Raw genomic sequence first — 20,648 nt, forward strand, 5'->3', positions numbered from 1 at the left:
ATTTGTTCTGTTTCTTGGGCTGCATCCTGTCTTAGTTGTGGCAAGGCATGTGGGATCTTAGTTCCCCAACCAGGGGCTGAACCTGTACTGCCTGCATTGCAGGGTGGATTCTTACCCACTGGACGACCAGGGAAGTCCCCGTACTTCACCTTTATAATGCACTGTTCTGTAGCAATACTAGAATCGAGTTGCTTCTAGGAGTGTGAAGATCATACCATCATTATCACCACCACCGTTACCCCGAGTACCATTTAGCCACATGCAGGATGCTGCTGATTCAGAAAGGCTAAAATATCTTAAACAAAATATCTTTGGAAATAAACAAGCTCCAAACAGTTACACCAAACGAAGCAAAATATAAAACAACAAACACATATACAGATCACTTGAAAGTCTCAAATAGAGAAAATTTGCAGTTCTTCTCAGAGGCAAGAAGTTTCATTTCTTTGGGGATTTCCAAAACTTTTGAGTGCATAGGTCATTCAATTTGTTTGAACTTAACTGTGTTATATTTTTTTTTTCTTGTTAATTCTAACATGTTGGGAAATCTACCCTGCCTGGTAATTTCTATTTTACTTCATATCTTACCTTTTGGCTTAATAGCATTCATGTTTTCTTATCTTTTATAGTTTACCCAGGCCTGATCTAAAAGTATCTAAATAATAATTTATAAAAACCAAATAGTGAAAGGCTGACCACAACCAGTTTTATATGTTAAAGATAGTTTTTAAAACCACATTAATAAGGCTAAAGTAAAACACTTAAAGAAAGTATTTGCCCAAATGTGAAAGGTAAAATATTTTTTGTAGAGTAGATAAGATAGTGTTCTCAAACCTCCATATATTTTTTTCTCTTGAATGAGATATTTACACTGAGACTGAAATAGACTGCTGCTGCTGCTGCTGCTAAGTTGCTTCAGTCGTGTCCAACTCTGTGCGACCCCATAGACGGCAACCCACCAGGCTCCCCCGTCCCTGGGATTCTCCAGGCAAGAACACTGGAGTGGGTTGCCATTTCCTTCTCCAATGCATGAAAGTGAAAAGTGAAAGTGAAGTCGCTCAGTTGTGTCCGACTCTAGCAACCCCATGAACTGCAGCCTACCAGGCTCCTCCATCCATGGGATTTTCTAGGCAAAAGTACTGGAGTGGGGTGCCATTGCCTTCTCCATGAAATAGACTATTAGTACCCAAATTAGTTTCAATGTTTTTTTCTAGCATTGTTTTGAACCAGTCATTTCTGTTTTCTTGATAGGCTTTTTATTTTATCCTTGTCCTCTTTTGTACTTTCTTTAGGTTAGTTTAAACTGCCAATGTACCTAGGTCTAAATATTTAGAGATTCTTTTTCATAAGTCTAGTAAATTTCTCCCTCCCTGGAATAATTCTTTTCTGTATATGACTTACTTATTTAAAAGACTGCAAATAAATTCACAGTTTCTTATAAAATGGAGTGTTAATTCAATACCTATGTTGACAAATAAGCTGAAATGCCTCTCATCTAAAAATACAAACATTCATGCAATTTGATAACCCTCTAGCTACTGAGTTATTTATCTTATTCCTCTGCATCAGACTTCTTGAAAGAATGATCTCCAAGTGCTCTTTCTTCATTGTTACCTCCCCTTCACTTCTTAATCCACTAATTGGTCTTTTACTCGTTACTCCACTTCATGTTTTTCTTGGGTCCATGTTGACTGTCTTGTTGCCTAATCAAAGTGGTCATGTTTCATACCTTATCTTCCATTGACTTTTCAAAAGCATTTACTGCCTTTGAATAGTCTCCTTCTGGAAACATTCCTCTCCTTTAACTTTAGTACCAACCAGTTAATTCGTTCAACAAGTATTTATTGAGCATTCACTATGTAGAGTTCTTGTTAGGCATTAGCGATCTCAAGATGAACAAGATGGACGTGGTGCTTGGCCTTACTAGACTGTAGTCTCGAGGTACAACGTCCTCCTCTTCTCCTCCTCTGCCTAACCTTTGACTGTGCCCTGGGATTCCACTGGAGGTCTAGACCTAGGCCTTCTGATATTCTCTATCCGTGATCCTTTCTACTTCCATGGCTTCAACCACTCTGGTATGCCAATTATTTTTAAACTTTATCTCTAACTGCAAGCGTTTTCTGAGCTGCAGGGCTGTATTTTTGAATGCCATCTGGATATCTTCTCTGCAGGTCAGAAGACACTTCAAAACTCATGTCCAAAACTGGAAACAAAACAATAGAGGGGGAAAACAAAAGAGTGTAGAATCAAACAGATCTGGGATGCAGCTGTAGCTCTCAGCAGAGTATACCACGAGCAAGAATGTTAATGACCGTCCTTGCATTTTAGTTTTCGTGTTTTTGAAATGGAGATAATCTTGAAGGATTGTGAACATTAAGTGAAATATTATATATGGATAATCTGGTGTAGTGTGGCATATGAGAGATGCAAGTCTGTGCCCTTTCTTTCTCCTTTTCATGATGGCCAAATCTCCTGAAATCTTCTCTTTGAACCTACTTCCTGTCTTGCAATTTACTCTTAAGGGAAAACAACAACAACAATAATTATTTTAAAACTAATACAGTGGATTAGTGAGGGCTTCCCTGGTGGCTCAGTGGTAAAGAATCTGCCTGCATTGCAGGAGCTGCAGGAGACCAGGTTCAATTCCTGGTTCAGGAAGATCCCCTGGAGGAGGGCATGTCAACCCACTCCAGTATTCTTGCCTGGAGAATCCCATGGACAGAGGAGCCTGGCAGGCTACAGTCCACAGGGACATGACTGAAGCAACTTAGCAGGCATGCACATTAGATTAGTGGAATAAATTGAGATTTCAGATAAAACCCACACATCTATGATAATTTGACAAGCAAATAGTATCTCCCACAAATGGTGTCAGGACAACTGGATATCCATATGCAAAAGAACATATGCAAAAGAAGGACCTGTACTTCACATTATGTACAAAATTAATATAAAATGCATCATTGACCTAAATATAAGTATTAAAACTAAAACTCTCAGAATAAAACACAGGGGAAAATATTCATGACCTTGAATTCTTAGACATTAAAAGCATGAGCAATAAAAGAAAAAAATAGGAAAATGGACTTCATCAAAATTAAAAACTATTTGGATCAAAGAACGTTATCAAGAAAGTGAAGACAACCAGAATAAGAGAAAATATTTCAAAATTATTTATCTATTAAGGGCCTAGGATAAAAACTACATAAAGAACTCTTCTAACTTAGCAACAGAAGACCAAAAAAAAATCTGATATTAATAACAGATGGGCAAAGGACTTGAATAGACATTTCCCCGAAGAAGATGAATAAATGGCCAAGGTTTATGTGCGTGTGCTCAGTCTCTTCAGTGGCGTTTGACTCTTTGTGACCCCATGGACTGTAGTCCTCCAGGCTCCTGTGTCCATGGGATTTTCCAGGCAAGAATACTGGAGTGGGTTGCCATGCTGTCCTCCAGGGGATCTTCCCCACCCAGGGATCGAACCCATGTCTCCTGCGTCTCTTGCATTGCAGGTAGATTCTTTACTGCTGAGTCAGCAGGGAAGCCCCAAATGGCCAATACGCACATGCGAATATGCTTAACGTTGTTAGTTATTAGGAAAATGCAAACCAAAACCACAGTGAGCTACCACTTCATGCCTACTGATGATTCTGAAAAAATAAGTAAAAGTGTTGGTGAGGATGTAGAGAAGTTGAAACTTTTGTATGTTGCTGATAGGGATGTAAAATGGTAGAAAACAGTTTGCTGGCTCTTCGAAAAGTTAAACATAGAAGTACTCTATGACTTTGCAATTCCACTCCCAGGTGTATACCCAAAAGAATGAAAAGCAAGTGTTCAAAAAAGAAAAATGTGTACACACATGTTCATAGCAGAATTATTCACAATAGCTAAAAGGTGCAAACAGCCAAATGTCCATCAGTCGATAAAAGGGTAAACAATTTCTGCATATATGCATATAATGGAATGTTATTCAGCCACAAAGAAGAATGAATTACTGATACCTGCCTCAACATAAATGAATCTTGAAAATGTTAAGTGAAAGATGCCAAACAGAAAAGGGCAGAAATTGGAAGGATCCTTTTCTATGAAATATCCAGAATAGGCAAATCCATCGAGACAGAAAGTAGATTAGACAGATGTCAGGATTAGGAAGGGAGTTCAATGAGTATGAGGTTTCTTTTTCAGATAATGAGAATGTTCTGGAACTAGATAGTGGTGATGGTTACACATGGCTGTGAATGTAATAAGCACCACTGAATTGTACACTTTAAGTTGTTAAAATGGTGAGTTTTGTGTTACATGAATTATACCTCAGTTTTTTAAAAAGTGAATTATAATAAGCCTGCAAGGAGCTGTGCTAACAGAAAAGGTTGAATAGTCTAACATATTATAACTGTCTTAAATCCATCAGAGAGATGAAATCAGAGGGCAGCCAACCAGCCTGAAAGGTAAACAGTGCCTCCAAGCACAGATAGGATACCAGCACTGGCTCACTTATGGCAGAGCGCAGGAGAAAGATGGGGCCACTGTACAAAGATAGGAATTCAGCTAAGATTTTAATAAATTGTAAAGGCTGGGCAGAGACTAGGAACCCTGGGGGCCACAAATGCAAGAGGAGTTTGCACCTGCTTGCTGACGCTTCTGTTGACCTCCATTTGGGTGCTTATGGCAAAGACTGGTTGTGGGAACAGAGTGTAGAGAAATCTGTTTTGGGGATGGGGGCTCAGAGGAGGGACTGGCTGCCACTGCCAGAAAAGCATGAAGAACCATCTGGGCCTTGATCCCTTAAAGAACAAAAGTTTTAAACTGCTGAGGAAGGGCAGCAAGTCCTGTTTCCCCTTCATCCCCATCTCAGGCAAAGGTGAAGACCTACTTCAGCTAGGGGGGAAAAAGAAAGAAAAGAACTCTCAACCCCGCCGGGAGTGGCAGCAAACTGCCTTGAGCTCAGATCATTAGAGGTTGCCTTCCACTGGGGAAAGGGTAGGATCACTGAGAAAGCCCCACCTCAAGACTGAGGTTGGATCACAGACAGGCCTCCCTCAGCCCTCCCCGCAGGGTGAGCAAGTGCTGTGTAAGAAGGGCCAGCAGTCTGCCTCTGAGGGAGGGGCACACAAATCAAGTCTGCAGTTGAGGGTGGGGGCTTCCCTCCTGGTACAGTGGTTAAGACTTGGTGCTCCCAATGCAGGGGGCGCAGGTTCAATCCCTGGTCAGGGAACTAAGATCTCACATGCGGCGTGGTGTGACCAAACTAATAATGATAAAGTTGAGGGTATTAAGGGAAAACCCTGCGGGGTGCAGCTCCTTAACATAACCCTAGAGAAATGTGAAGGTGATGGTGCACTGAAAGTAACTTTAACAAAAATTCCAGTCTCAGCTCAACTCCTGATGTGACTGATTCCGCTGTTCCCACCAGTGGCCGGGAAGAACAAGCAATGTGCCCATTTCTAGACATAAACATTTTTTACCTTAGTCTCTACAGTCTTACACAGGAAATCTGACAGTCAATAAAAAAATTATGGGACATCCACAGGAACAAGAAAAATGCACGCCACTGTCAGAAGTCAATAAGGGTCTATTCAAGAGTTGACTCACACATGACTTAAGATATTGAAACCATCAGAAGAGGAGTTTTTAGGAACTGTGTTAATGGCTGAAGTAAAAATGTTTATATAATGCATGTACAGGTGAGGAATTTTAGCAGAGAGATGGAAATTATGAAAAGGAGTCAAATGGAATGCTAGAAATAAAAATAAATATTACAAAGATGAAGAGTGTCTTGAGTAGGTACATCAGAAGACTCAACAAACATAGCTAAGGAAAGAATCAGTGAACTTGAATAGGAGTTACCCAAACTGCACTACAAAAAGAAAAAGAGTAGGCGAGAGGAAAAACAACCTGGTAGCGATGGGGTAATATCCATATGGATGAAGATACATGTAACTAGAATCTCTGATCCAAAAGAGACAGAACAGGGCAGAAGAAGCATTTGAAGACATAAAGGCCAGTTATTTTCCAAAAATATATAAAGACATCACACCACAGATCCAAGAAGTTCTGAAAATTGCAAGAAGTATGAATAACAATGACAATAAAGGAGTCAAATTACTGAAAATCAAAGAAAAGAGAAAATCTTGAAGGTAACCAGAGATGGGGGAAAATATTACAAACAGAAAAACAAAAATGAGAATTACAGAATTCTTATCAGAACCTGCAGGTAGATAAGATAGTGGGGGAACATCTTTAAAGTACTGAAAGGAAAAAAAAAAACCTAGAATTCTGTAGCTGGAGTATATGTTTTTATACACAAAACCCAAGAGAATTCATTACAAACAGACTTTCACTGCAGGAAATGTTAAAGGAATTTCTGGAGAAGGCAATGGCATCCCACTCCAGTACTCCTGCCTGGAAAATCCCACGGGCGGAGGAGCCTGGAAGGCTACAGTCCATGGGGTCGCTGAGGGTCAGACATGACTGAGCGACTTCACTTTCACTTTTCACTTTCATGCATTGGAGAAGGAAATGGCAACCCACTCCAGTGTTCTTGCCTGGAGAATCCCAGGGACGGGGGAGCCTGGTGGGCTGCCGTCTGTGGGGTTGCACAGAGTTGGACACGACTGAAGCGACTTAGCAGCAGCAGCAGAATGAAGGAAAATATAAAAGACTTTTTACCCCTTATTTTTAATTACTCTGAAAGATAATAGGCTGTTTAAGCAAAAATAGTATTGATGTGTTACTGGTTTATTTCATATTTGAAAGTGAAATGTATGACAGTAATACAAAGATCAGGAAAGAGGAATTAGGACTCTACTGTTGTAACTTCTGTAGTTCTTACATGTGAAGCAGTATAATATCCTTTGAGAGCTGACTGACTAAAGATATATATATAAATCTAAGAACAACCACTAAATTTTTAAAGAATAAACAAGTTAATAGCAGATATAAGAAATTGTAAAAATAATCCAATACCAAAAAAAAAAAAAGTAAAATATCTCACTGTTTAAAATATCATTTACATGTTGAAGTGATGTATCCAAACTGAGAACCTAAACATACTGGGTTTTGAAGTATGACACATATCTGCATGAGTGCTTAGTCGCTCAGTTGTGTCCAACTCTTTGTGATGCCATAGACTGTAGTCTGCCAGGCTCCTCTGTCTGTGGAATTCTCCAGGCAAAAATACTGGAGTGGGTAGCATTCCCTTCTCCAAGGAATCTTCTTAATTCAGGGATCGAAGCCACGTCTCCTGCACTGCAAGCAGATTCTTTACCATCTGAGCCACAAGAGAAGCCCCTATATGTATATACAGATATGCATGTACATGTATACACACATTCCAAAGGTGGGGAGAAAAAGACAAAGGAGAAAAGGAACAAAAAATATATGGAACAAATAGAAACAAGGGAGATGGTACATTTTAAAAAATAATCTGGTTTTTATGACATGGTTTTTTTTTTTTTTTTACCACTTACAAAATTATTCTTTATCAGTATTATAGTAATTGGGAAACAGCCTTGTTTGATGGGATAAATATAGCTCAACCTTGTGAAGATGGTTCATTCTCCCCAAATGATCTGTAGCATCATGTTATTCCAATAAAAATCCTAACAGGGTTATCGTCCAATTAAATAAATTTGAAAAATATCCTAACAGGGGACTTCCCTGGCGGTCCAGTAGCGAGGACTCTGTGCCGGGGGCCTGAGTTTTGATCTTGGTCAGGGTGGATCTCACCTGATGCAACTGAGAATTTGCATGCTGCAAAAGGAGGAGGAGGAGAAGGGGACGACAGAGGATGAGCTGGTTGGATGGCCTCACTGACTCGATGGACGTGAATTTGAGTAAGCTCTGGGAGTTGGTGATGGACACAGAAGCCTGGTGTACTGCAGTCCATGGGGTCGCAAAGAGCTGGACACCCCTGAGTGACTGAACTGAACTGAGCAAAAGATCTCAAGTGCCACAACTGAGACCCAGAGCAGCCCAATAAATATGTTTTAAAGTCCCGTCAGACTTTTTGTAGATATAAACAAGCTGATGCTAAAGTTTACATGGATGAGATTAGAATAGTTTAAAAAAAAATTTGATAGGATTAGTGAATTAGAAGATAGAATGGTAGAAATAAATGAATCAGAGAGGATAAAAGAAAAACGAATTAAAAGAAATGAGGACAATCTCAGAGACCTCCAGGACAATATTAAACGCTACAACATTCGAATCATAGGGGTTCCAGAAGAAGAAGACAAAAAGAAAGACCATGAGAAAATACTTGAGGAGATAATAGTTGAAAACTTCCTTAAAATGGGGAAGGAAATAATCACCCAAGTCCAAGAAACCCAGAGAGTCCCAAACAGGATAAACCCAAGGAGAAACACCCCAAGACACATATTAATCAAATTAACAAAGATCAAACACAAAGAACAAATATTAAAAGCAGCAAGGGAAAAAAAACAAACAACACACAAGGGAATTCCCATAAGGATAACAGCTGATCTTTCAATAGAAACTCTTCAAGCCAGGAGGGAATGGCAAGACATACTTAAAATGATGAAAGAAAATAACCTACAGCCCAGATTATTGTACCCAGCAAGGATCTCATTCAAATATGAAGGAGAAATCAAAAGCTTTCCAGACAAGCAAAAGCTGAGAGAATTCTGCACCACCAAACCAGCTCTCCAACAAATACTAAAGGATATTCTCTAGACAGGAAACACAAAAATGGTGTATAAACTCGAACCCAAAACAATAAAGTAAATGGCAACGGGATCATACTTATCAGTAATTACCTTAAACGTAAATGGGTTGAATGCCCCAACCAAAAGACAAAGACTGGCTGAATGGATACAAAAACAAGACCCCTACATATGTTGTCTACAAGAGACCCACCTCAAAACAGGGGACACATACAGACTGAAAGTGAAGGGCTGGAAAAAGATTTTCCATGCAAATAGGGACCAAAAGAAAGCAGGAGTCACAATACTCATATCAGATAAATTAGACTTTAAAACAAAGGCTGTGAAAAGAGACAAAGAAGGTCACTACATAATGATCAAAGGATCAATCCAAGAAGAAGATATAACAATTATAAATATATATGCACCCAACATGGGAGCACCGCAGTATGTAAGACAAATACTAACAAGTATGAAAGGAGAAATTAACAATAACACAATAATAGTGGGAGACTTTAATACCCCACTCACACCTATGGATAGATCAACTAAACAGAAAATTAACAAGGAAACACAAACTTTAAACGGTACAATAGACCAGTTAGACCTAATTGATAGCTATAGGACATTTCATTCCCCCCCCCCCCAAAAAAAAGACTGCTCACTATGGCAATTATTGAAGCTGACTTAGGGTGACATAGAGGCATATTTCCCTTTACCCTTCTGAGTTCTTAGCTGAGGATCTCTGTAAGAAATGACAGAATAGCAGGACAAAATCAAACAGAAGTTTATTAACATAAAAAAATAAATAAAATAAAATAAAAAGGAAGCAAATTCTAACACAGATTACAACATAGACAGACCTTGAAAATAGCTAAATGGAATAAGCCCAGTCACAAAAGAACAAATACTGTGTGATTCCACTTGCATGAGCTATCTCGAATAAGCAAATTCATAGAGTCAGAACAGTGGTTTTGTTTTATGTGTTTTATGTGTTCTGTCCTTACTATGGATCTTGTTCATGAGAGGACTTTTATTAACTCTAAAAAATGTGACAAACTAGAATAAATGTGACAGATTTATTGCCACAACCATGTAGGAATACAGTCTCTGGAACCAGGCATAACCGTGGGACTTCTAGCCTAGGTGGTGCTAAGGATAAGGATACAGAGCCCTGGGGTAGCCCAGGGTGGTGGTCAGGAGGTAGTCTCCTAGCTGGGTTCTTCTGATGGCAGACATCAAAAAAAAAGAAGAAAAAATAAAAAAATAAAAAAATAAAAGCAAGTTGCAGAACTAAAAAAAAAAAAAAAAATTTCAAGGTATAAAATCCCGACCTGTGGCCCATAGTGAATAGAAAAAGAAAAAAAAAGTTGAGAAAAATAAACAAAGGAGGTGGCGGGCCACACTACCTGATTTCAAAACTAGCTATGAAGTTGGAGTAATCAACACAGTGCATATAAGTGCATAGACAGACACAGAGATCACTAGAACAGAATAGAAAGTTCAGAAACAGACTCACTGAATTTGACCAGTTGATTATTAATAACAGTGCAAAATCTATTTGATGGCTCAAGGGTAGGCTTTTCAACAAATCGTCCTGGAACAATTAAAGACCCATATCAAAAAAAGATCATTGACCCACACTTCATGCCACATATAAAAAATTGACTCCAAATGAACCATACATGTCAGTATAAAAGCTAAAATTGATTTGTGATGCCTTTTAAAATCATGTATGTTATTTACACATACATATACACAACACTGTGTTTCTGGGTCATTTGTTCTCTGAGGTTTTCAAGATTTTTAAAAATTACTTTTATGTATTTATGTATAGTTTCACTGCGCCGCGCAGCATAGAAGATGGTTCCCCAAACAGGGATCACACCCGGACCTCCGCAGTGAAAGCACCAAATCCTAACCAGGCCACCCGAGAACTCCCTCTGTGGTTTTCGTATATAACTTCTATAGTAATGTCACCCTGAAACAACAGTGATCATTTTATCAATATGATTTAAAGTGGAGTAAGACTATTTCTCTCTCATTATGCTTTTTCTTTTTTACTCAAAGAGTCTGTGCAGTCCAACTCGGCCTTCTTCACTAGTCACCCGAAAGTCCTCTCATTAATGTCATCAGTGACCTATTTACCACGCCTGTCTTTATCTACCAGGCTTCTGTGTGACATCTGACGTACTCTTACCCTCCAGTTCACCCAAAGTGTGTGTATAACATTTTATTGGTCAGCTTGGACTGCCATAACAGAACACCACAGACTGAGTGACTTAACAGCAGTTTGTTTTCTCATAGTTCTGGAGGCTGGAAGTCCCAAGATGAGGATGCCAGTGTGGTCAGGTTTGCTGAGGGAGGGTGTTCTTCCTGGCTTGCAGACAGTCAGCTTCTGCTGCGTCTTCATATGGTAGAGAGAGAGCTCTGGTGTTTCTTCCTCTTTGTATGGGGGCACCAGTTCTTTGGGATGAGAAGTGGTGCACTCTTATAACCTCATTTAACTTTAATCCCTCCTTTAAGGCCTATCTGCAGTATATTCTTGCCTGGAGAATCCCACAGACAGAGGAGCCTGGTGGGCTACAGTCCATGGGGCTGCAAAGAGTCGGACACAACTGAGCGACTAACACTTTGACTTTTCACTATTTTTGCATCTCTAGTTCTTGATACATAATAGGCACCCAGTAAACATTTTAAATGGATGACACTTCTGTTCCCCTGTCTTAGGTAACTACCATGAATCTATTTCCTAGATCATAAATTTTGGTTATTTTTCACTTTCTCTTTTATCCTTGACATTCAACTATATCCAAAGTACTAAGACTTTTATCTTCTAAAGTTCTCTCAAATTCATCCCTTCTCTAGCTCCAGGGCTATATCTTACCCTTCCTCACCTTTCAGATTATTTTAATTGCCTCTCAATGGGATCACCATTTCCAGAATTTCTCCCATCCAACCCTTTATTTTGCTGCTAGATTGACCTTTCTAAAATGCCAGTCTGGTCATATCAATTCCTTTTAATATCTCCCTAGAGCTTAAGACTAATATCTAAATGTCTGAGCCTGGCAGAGTCCTTTGTGATTTGGGCCGTGCCTACCTTATTATCCTCATTTTCCATTACTTCCCAAGGTATTATGCTCAAGCCTTACTAGTCAACTTCCAGTTTTATAGATACGTGATCCTTTTTCATGCCTTTATAAGTATCCGTCATTCTTGGAATGCCTTTTCCAAATTCTACATATGATCATTTTTTTAGGTGCTTTGTTTAACAATTCTCAAATTGTTTAAACAATTTAACTAAGGGAAGTTTCTGACCTCTTCCAGGTAGAATTAACTACTCCACCTTTGGTCTTCCTTTGCAGTTTGTACAAATCTGATTTTAATGTATTAAGTATTTGTTAGGTGATTCCCAGGTGGCTCAGTGGTAAAGAATCTGCCTGCCAAGCCGGAGACGCATGTTCAGTCCCTGGGTCTGAAAGATCCCTTGGAGAAGGAAATAGCAACCCACTCCAGTATTCTTGCCTGGGAAATCCTATGGACAGAGGAGCCTGGTGGGCTATAGTCCATGGGATTGCAGAGTTGGACACGACTTAGCAACTAAATAACAACAACAATTATTTGTTATCACACCTGTCATCTGTACTGGACTATAAACTCTTTGAGATCAGAGGTCACATATAATTAAATTTATATTCTCAAAATCTAGTACATGGTAAGTGCTCAATAATTGTTTGTTGAATGAGTGAATGAAAAGATCAATCATAAAATTTAATGATAAAAGTGAATGTTTTATTTAAAACACTGCTGTGTGCCAGGCCCTTGGTGCTGGAGTCAAAGGAGCATCGTGGCATGCAGGTTTCAATAAATGGCATTCTTTGAAAAAAATTCTGAAAACTAACTGATTACTGTGCAGAGAGAGAATGTTCCCTTGTTTTTCTTCTCTGTGTTATTCATCTCTCCTACTTCCTTATTTTAAACCTCTTCCTAGGAATTCCCTGGTGGTTAATTCCATGGTGGTTAATAACCACAAGTGTGGTTAAGACTCCACACTTTCAACACCAAGGGTCTGGTTTTGATCCCTAGTCAGGGAATTAAGATTCCCACAAAATGTGAGGTGCAGCCAAAAAAAAAAAAAACAAAAGCCTTAAAAACCCCAAACAAAAAAACCCTTCCTGGGGACTTCCATGGTGGTCCAATGGTTAAGAATCTGCCTTGCAGTGCAGGAGACTGGGGTTCGATCCCTGGTTGGAGAACTAAGATTCCATATTCCCCCAGGGCAACTAAGCTCACCATAACTAAGACTCAGTGTAGCCAAATAACAAATATTTAAAAAAATGAAAACTCTTCCTAGAACTATTCTCTGGTTGTTGCCAGTTTGATTGGGATCAATGGCCTAGAATAAGTTAAGAAAACCTGTGTATCTGGAATTGCAGGAGATGTTTTTAATAAAAGTTTGTTTTTGGTCCTGATGATAAAACTTTTTAACTGGTCTCTTCTGTTCTCTTAAATTCATAATCATAAGTAATTCACTGAGCATCAGTGAACCAAGTCAGGAATAACAGTTTTTAAAGTGCTCAAAATAGCTTCTGCTGAGAGCTATGGATTACAGCCTAGCATTCCAGGGCTATTTATTGCTTTTTCCATCAGTACCTATTCAAAGAAGAGAGACAAAGTATGGATCAAGAAATCTGAGTTAAAAACTGTGGGGACTGAGACTATGCTGGTGGTCCTGTGGTTAAGAATCCACCTGCCAACGCAGAAGACACTGGTTCGATCTCTGGCCCTGGAAGGTTCCACGTGCCTCACGGCAACTAAACAGTTATGGTGCACAGGCTTAGTTGCCCCATGGCATGTGGGATCTTCCCAGACTAGGGATTGAACCTGTGTCCCCTGCATTCACAGGTGGATTCTTATCCACTGTGCTACCAGGGAAGTCCCCTACCTGAAGTCTTGCCTGGCTTCTCTGACCTCTTTTGACTCTTGGCAGCAGTGCCTGTCAGAACAGTTGCTGTTCCCCTGCTAGAATCACCTGGAACAGGTGAAAAGGGATGGTCCTTGTGATAGCATCCATGTCCGAAGCACCTCCTGTCTTAGTGGCCCCAGCGGTGACTTCCTATGGGTCACACCCTATGGACAAGGTGTTTGGCAAGGGTTTCAAAATTGTGCTATGACCTCAGGCAGCTTCATTCTCCTGGGACATTTTGAATAACTGGAAATCATATGGGTTACTGGAAGCAAACTGAATGTTCTGACCACAAGGTGTCTCTCTGATTGCAGAGTTGCCTCACTCACAGAGTTCTCCAACTGTCAGCAGCGCCTGCACGAAAGTGCTCTATTTTACTGACCGGTCACTTACACCCTTCATGGTTAATATACCAAAGAGGTGAGATTCTGAATCATTATTTCTTTAAAAAGGACAGGAAGGCAGAATCATTAGTTATTGCCCACCTAACCAGCTGCAAGGTGTAGCAGAGTAGTGAGAAGGGCACAGGAAATAGAGATTCGAGTTCCAGCTTCACCACTAACCTTCAGCATTACAAGGGACATGTCAGGATCTGCTATAGACACAATAATGCTTCCAGTCCTGATATACAAAGATGCTCCAAGTCAGGAATAACAGTTTTTAAAGTGCTCAAGATAGCTTCTGCTGAGAGCTATGGATTACAGCCTAGCATTCCAGGGCTATTTATTGCTTATTGACCTTTGTTGCTATTGGATGACTACAACTAATCTAAAGAGAATTCATGTTAAAAACCTTCAAACTTTTCAGTTAATATACTCCTTTCTAAGGTAGATGGCTTTGTAATAAAGATTTTTAATCTTTGGAACCAACTGCTGAGGAGAGGTGTTAAGATTTACCGTTCCTAAAGGGTCTGGGTTAGAGGGGAGCTTTCTGAAGTAAAGTGGTATAGTTTGAATTCTCCCAGCCTGGAGAAATGGAATTGCTGCAAAGAAGGAAATCAAGAGAACTTAGACATATTGATAGTTTAACAAATTAGATTGCAGACACTTTGTGTCTTATTTCCAGAGTGAAACAGAAAAAAAAAAAAAAAAAGTGATTTGGCTTCTGTCAAAGCAGTAAATCTATTTTAAATCCTCAGATTGTCCCATTTGTAATGCTATTTACATTCCCTAATGGGGCTTCCCTGGTGGCTCAGATGGTAAAGAATTCACCTGCATTGCAGGAGACCCAGCTTTTATCCCTGGGTCGGGAAGATCCCCTGAAGAAGGGAATGGCTACCCATTCCAGTATTCTTGCCTGCAGAATTCTGCAGAGTCGGACACAACTGAGCGACTAACACACTTTACATTCCGTAACCGTGACTAACTCCCTAACTTCTGCTAATAGAATCATTTGAGTTACCAAGGCCAGTGACCTAACAAGGCCATGCTGTTTCTCCCAGCAGAGACTTTGACAGGGGCCTGGGTTTAAAACTAGCATCTTATCTTTTCAGCCCACTGATAAACAGTCTATTTTAGTGTTCTCTCCTCTTGTTGCAGGCTGGGGGAGGTGACACTGAAGGATTTTAAAGCGGCTATTGACCGGGACGGAAATCATCGGTATCACTTCAAAGCACTGGATCCTGAGTTTGGCACTGTCAAGGAAGAGGTACAGAACCCACGGGGAGTCTGAGTGGTATTGCTGGTTGTTCTTGAACTCTACAGATTCCTACTTAAGATCTAGTACCCAGAAATACCAGAATTCCCTAACCAGGGCAGTGGAGTTTCCCAGTGCCTCAAGCCAGTTGACTACTTTAGACCAAGAAGTTTCAGGGAATGGCCCAAGAAGTTGATAGCTTCATTAGTTCATGGACTTAATCACTCTGATGAAACTTAGAATTTTTATTTTAAAAAGGAAAAAGTTTTGGGGACTTCCCTGGCAGCCCAGTGGTTAAGACTCCGTGATTCCAATGCAGAGAGTGCAGGTTTGAGTCCTGGTTGGGAAACTAAGATCCCACATGCCCTGGGGTGTGGCCAGAAAATTTAAAAAAAAGGAAAAAGTTTTGTTAGGGAAAATAACCCACATTGAAGAAAAGCTTGGCTTTGGGGTCTTTTTTCTTTCTATAGCCAAACCTTAGAAAACTTTCTGCTTCCTGTGTAGAGCAAAATAAACAAACTGGCATGAATATATGAAATGGTACATTGTGGTGTTAGTTTCTCAGAAAATGAAAATGAGGAAACTGCAAAGTCATCTATGCTTATTCTCAGTCCTTGACTATTTTCTTAGCCTACACTTTATAGAACATCTGCCAGAAACATTTTTTTTTTAAGAGTTCTGTGGTCTCATTAGTGGTTACAGAATGAAAAAGATCGGAAAAGCCAATCTTTTATTTTGTAAAGATTTCCTGGACTTCCCTGGCAGTCCAGTTGTTAAGACTCCCTGCTTCTACTTCAAGGGCACAGGTTCAATCCCTGGTTGGGGAACTAAGATCCTGCATGCCACATGGCACAGCCACACACACACACACACACACACACACACACACACACAAACAACCAAATTTCTTCACTGGACTGTTTTAATAACTTTGTTCTATTACCGACTTAGGAAATGAATAAATGAATGAAAAGGACTGCACACACACGTTAAGATTAGCCTTTTTTCTGACCCTTTCTTTACAATGCCTGGGACCAAAATTTCCCCCCTTCTCTTTTTTTATTTTTCTCCCCCTTCTCTTTTAAATGCTTATAGTACTGCTTTCTCCTGAGAAGCCTAAAGTGCTCTATGGTTAGTAATTTATTAAATCTTATAAATCTCTCTGAGCAAAGCAGTACTAGAGGGGTGCTTTTACCATTTTGTAGATGTGGAACTAAGGATATATAAATCATACATATATACACTATACAGTTGGCCCTTGAATAGTATGTGTTTGAACTGCATGGATCCACTTATATGCAGATGCTTTTCAATGAATACGTACTACAGTATTATATGATCAGCAGTTGGTTGAATCTGAGGATGCAGAACTGTGGATATGGAGGGCTGACTATGAAGTTATATGTGGATTTTTGACTGCACAGGGCTGGGGCAGGGAAGGGGGCGGGTGTTGTCTCTGTGTTGTTCAAGGGTCACTACACACACACACACACACACACACACACACATATATTTTTACCAGTTGTAACTTTAGGGACAAAACTAAAGGGACACAGGCTCTAACTCAAGACTTTCCTATACACTTTCTTATCCTTTATGTTTGGGATCTTTTTTTAATCAACCACAGATGTATAGCAGGCCTCCCTATCTTCTATTTTTTCATGGTGGCTTTTTTCTTTTTCTAGGTTTTCCACGATGATGATGCCATTCCTGGATGGGAAGGCAAAATTGTAGCCTGGGTAGAAGAAGACCATGGAGAAAATTAATGCTGAGTATTAGATTGGGGACTTGCAGAAGTTGGCACACCCTGGCTGCTTCACTCAGGAAAGAGGACTAAAACCAGAATACACAGGAAGTTTGTGCTGCCAAAACAGAAGCTTCTCCAAGTGTGACAGCCATAGGCCAGTCCTGTTTGTGTGCCTGGCATGTGTGGTACCTAAAATCTCTGTCCAAAAGTAGACCACAGGTTCTTCTGGAGTTCCTTGTCCGTGGGAACACACTGTTTTACTCTACTCTGCGGACAACAAACCGAAGGCCTTAACCAACGGGGATGGATGATCCCGCTCCTATGTGGGCATGGCTGCTATTATCTGGAACCCGGGAACTGGATGCATCACTCCTATATGTTACAGTATTATTTTCATTTTAATTGGCCTCAGTGGTTGCAGCAATCAGGGTCCCAGCATTTGTACTCACAGACAAGGTGGAGGTACCAGCTTTTTTGCTTCTTTGCAGCTATTGCAAACCAAGAATAACTCAAAAGGTGGTACCAAAGATGAAAGCCCACTCTTCAGGAATTTTTTTGGACTGGACGTGGATGGTGCTGAATTGCTAATTGGATTGAAAAAGGGCTGTCCATATTGTGCTGTACTATGCTAAAACCATAATTAAGACCTTGGGCTGCCTCTTGCGTCTTAACTGATTCTGCAAATTGTCCTTTAGCCCACAGAAGGCGTATTTCATGTACTGCTTGTTTTTCTCTGTGGACTCTCTAACTTTAGAGCCATTTCCCCCCCTCTTCTAACTGATGAACTTTGTGTTTGAAAGGAATAAGGAGTGAAAATCTCCTTTCAAATCCAGGCGGGTATGGAAAGGTGCTGCTACCCTTATCTTCTTGACTTTCTTTCTCTCATGACTTGTCTTTAGCCCATGGCATCTCCTTTGCAGTCAAAAGGAAACAAATCATTACTTTCAGTGTTTGTGATTATAAGTACTGAGCATGAGTTACTGGTCTGCCCCTCTTTGATGTCAAGGCCAGAGTTATTTTCTATTATATATTTAGTCTAGGCTGATCCTTTAGGGCACAATAGAAACCATGGGGGCAAGAGTTGTGAATGGCAGGGTTGATTCTGGGTGAAAAAACCCTAGAATCCTTTCTCATGTGCAACACTGTCAAGTGTAGAAGCTAAGAGATAAACTTTCAGAGATTACTTAGTATCTTGAGTTTTCTCATTCATTCAACCAGATATATATATATATATATATATATAGTCAGTATAAATATATACTATAAATATATATCTATATATCAGTCTCCAAAGCAGTCTGCCTGTGATCACCAATGTACACTGCCAAGCAGAAGAGTCAGACAGATCTGGGTTCTTGACCTGTCTGTCTCAAGTTCATCTCCCCTTTTCAGCCATTTCAACAGACTACTTGTTGGAGCTCTGACATGACATTTTGTTTTATATAGATGTGTCTTTTAAAAATAGTTCGTTTGGAGAATTCTTTTGTACTCGTTTGCTTTTCGTCCAAGAACCATGTCTATTTTTATAACTTGAGTGTGAGTTCTATATATTCTCACATTCTGTATACTGTATCCATTTTCTAGGGAACCCGGTAGCTTTTATACAGGCTCCTTTCTTCTTACCAGCCCTTGTGGTTTCAGAACAAGCTTTATTACAGGTATACTGATGACAACTCCTGTTCCAGTTCTACCAGCCATTTCAGTTGTGGAGTTAGTTTTACAGAACCTCTTTGATGGCTCCTTTAGCTGACAGAAGGAACTCAAAAGACACCTGGTTTACCTGGTTTCCTCCTACTGAAGAATGATTTCTCATCAGAAATGACTGGGACAATTTGGGAAAGTCAGTTAAAAGGAAGAATAATTCATTACAAAAGCAGACAGAAGAAAACAGTATATTTGCCTTTTTTTTTTCCTTTTCTGCCCCCCAGGAAGTCTGGAGAAAAAGTCCTCTCGTCACCAGTTTCTCTGCTGCATGAATTTGTGTTTTGCTGTAAGACAGCATGAGGGTTATCAGACTAAAATTTGTTATTGTATTTTCAGTACAATTTATCTTGACTGTTAAATCAGTTTTACTTGTCAGTATTCTTTCAGCAAACATTCTTCCCATTATGTAAATTTAAATTTTCAGAGGAAATTAAATCAGAGAAAATTTTCAGAGTCCTTTACCTTCTTTGTCTTTAATCTCTGTGTCCTTTGGAAAAGAAGCTCCGTGGCCTTGGTGCCTCCATAGAAAGCTTAAGTTGATTTCATAGCTCATTAACCTCAGAGGCCATGGGTAATAACGAAGCACCCCCATTACAGGATGGCACGCCAGTATGTTTTTGTAAAATGTGTTGGTAATCCTCATTCCAGTTTCTAAACCGGAGCCTATTCCAGGAGGAGTGTGCATTGATTCATTCTGGTTTGAACTGTCTCCTATCTGATATGTAGATCTTTTGACTTAAGAGTATTGCCCCCTGCTGGCATTTGTGTGGGACAGTCCATCCTGCTACTGACTAAAGAACTAGAAATGTTTAGAGCTCATGAAATAATCTCTAAACCCAATTTAAAAAATGACCCTGTCATAAAAACTAAGTTAATAAAAAGTTCAATTCCTTAAACAGTCTTCATTTAAAAACTGAAGCCTATTCTCACTCAGTTAACTAAAGTAGCTAGAATTGGAAAATTTTACAATTTCTACCTAAAGAATTTAGGTTAAATTTACTTGGTACTGAAATGGCAATCCTACCAACTGACCAACTTCTCAGCTCTTTTTGACCAGGATGGTTGTACATTAAGGAAGATATCTTTATGCCCTATATTCAATTGACCAGGACTCTAATTACTTAAAACATTTAGGTTATAATTATAATTTTCATTTTCCCCATAAAATAAGCATTATGATTGCATACTTCTTCTATTGTCTGGATTTATGTAAGAGGGTATAGCTTGCTTAAAATATATATGTAAAGTTATATTTTCTTAGAAACATGGATGTTTGCAACCATTGCTTTCGAAGAGATTACTATCATGTATTGTTTTACGTTTTCATAAAGATTGTGTTATACCAGAGGCTTCTGATTATCAAAGTGATAACCAGTTTTAACTGCCTGTATGTACCAGATTTGTGAACTAGTTTTAAAAAAAAAAACTCAGAAACAAACTATGAATAAAATGGAGTTTGCAAACTAAATACCATTCATAATTTTCACTTGTGTTTATTATCAACTGAAATTAATCAAGAAAGCCATTCACATTTAGTGAAAGTAAATTTCCTCAAGTGATCTCCCTGGTAGCATGTTTACTCATTACTTGGGGAGTGGAGATAGGATTACTTTATTGCTGCAGATATCACTACTGGTATTTCTAGTCTAAGTGCAAAATAGGTTATACAATCAAAGAAGATTCATTTATTTAGCACTTCTTTTGACATTTTATGTAAATATGAAAACAAGTAAGAACCCAAGACTCTAAACAATCTCCAACGCAAAAGCAAAAAACACTGAGGCTTTCAGAAATGTATAAAAGAACCAGAACTTCCAAATTATTTTGAAAGCTGCTTTCCTAACACTTAGCCTTTATTTATTACTTTAAAGGTTTTATATATCTAAAGTTTTAGCCCTGGGTGCTTTCATTTGCTTTCCAATTACATTATTTT

At 39.3% G+C, this 20,648-nt stretch overlaps 1 protein-coding gene across 14 annotated transcripts in view; it reads left to right on the forward strand.

The window, feature by feature from the left end:
- DIXDC1 (DIX domain containing 1) overlaps nucleotides 1-20,183 on the forward strand; it is an 80,994-nt gene extending 60,811 nt beyond the window's left edge. For 11 of the 14 annotated variants that reach the window (XM_086339180.1, XM_086339186.1, XM_086339182.1 and 8 more), the window contains 3 exons: nucleotides 13,944-14,049; nucleotides 15,168-15,276; nucleotides 16,950-20,183. In XM_086339180.1, the coding sequence (XP_086195306.1) occupies nucleotides 13,944-14,049; nucleotides 15,168-15,276; nucleotides 16,950-17,030 (296 nt within the window). In that variant the 3' untranslated portion in view covers nucleotides 17,031-20,183. Of the gene's footprint in view, nucleotides 1-102; nucleotides 1,444-13,943; nucleotides 14,050-15,167; nucleotides 15,277-16,949 lie in introns of those variants that run through there. The other 3 variants (XM_086339183.1, XM_086339191.1, XM_086339189.1) reach the window with 2 other exon arrangements.
- Nucleotides 20,184-20,648: the final 465 nt, after the last annotated feature.

Source organism: Bos grunniens, chromosome 15 (genome assembly GCF_055505025.1).
Source record: "Bos grunniens cultivar Pamir isolate PY7600 chromosome 15, Bosgru_T2T1.0, whole genome shotgun sequence".
Taxonomy (NCBI): Eukaryota; Metazoa; Chordata; class Mammalia; order Artiodactyla; family Bovidae; genus Bos; species Bos grunniens.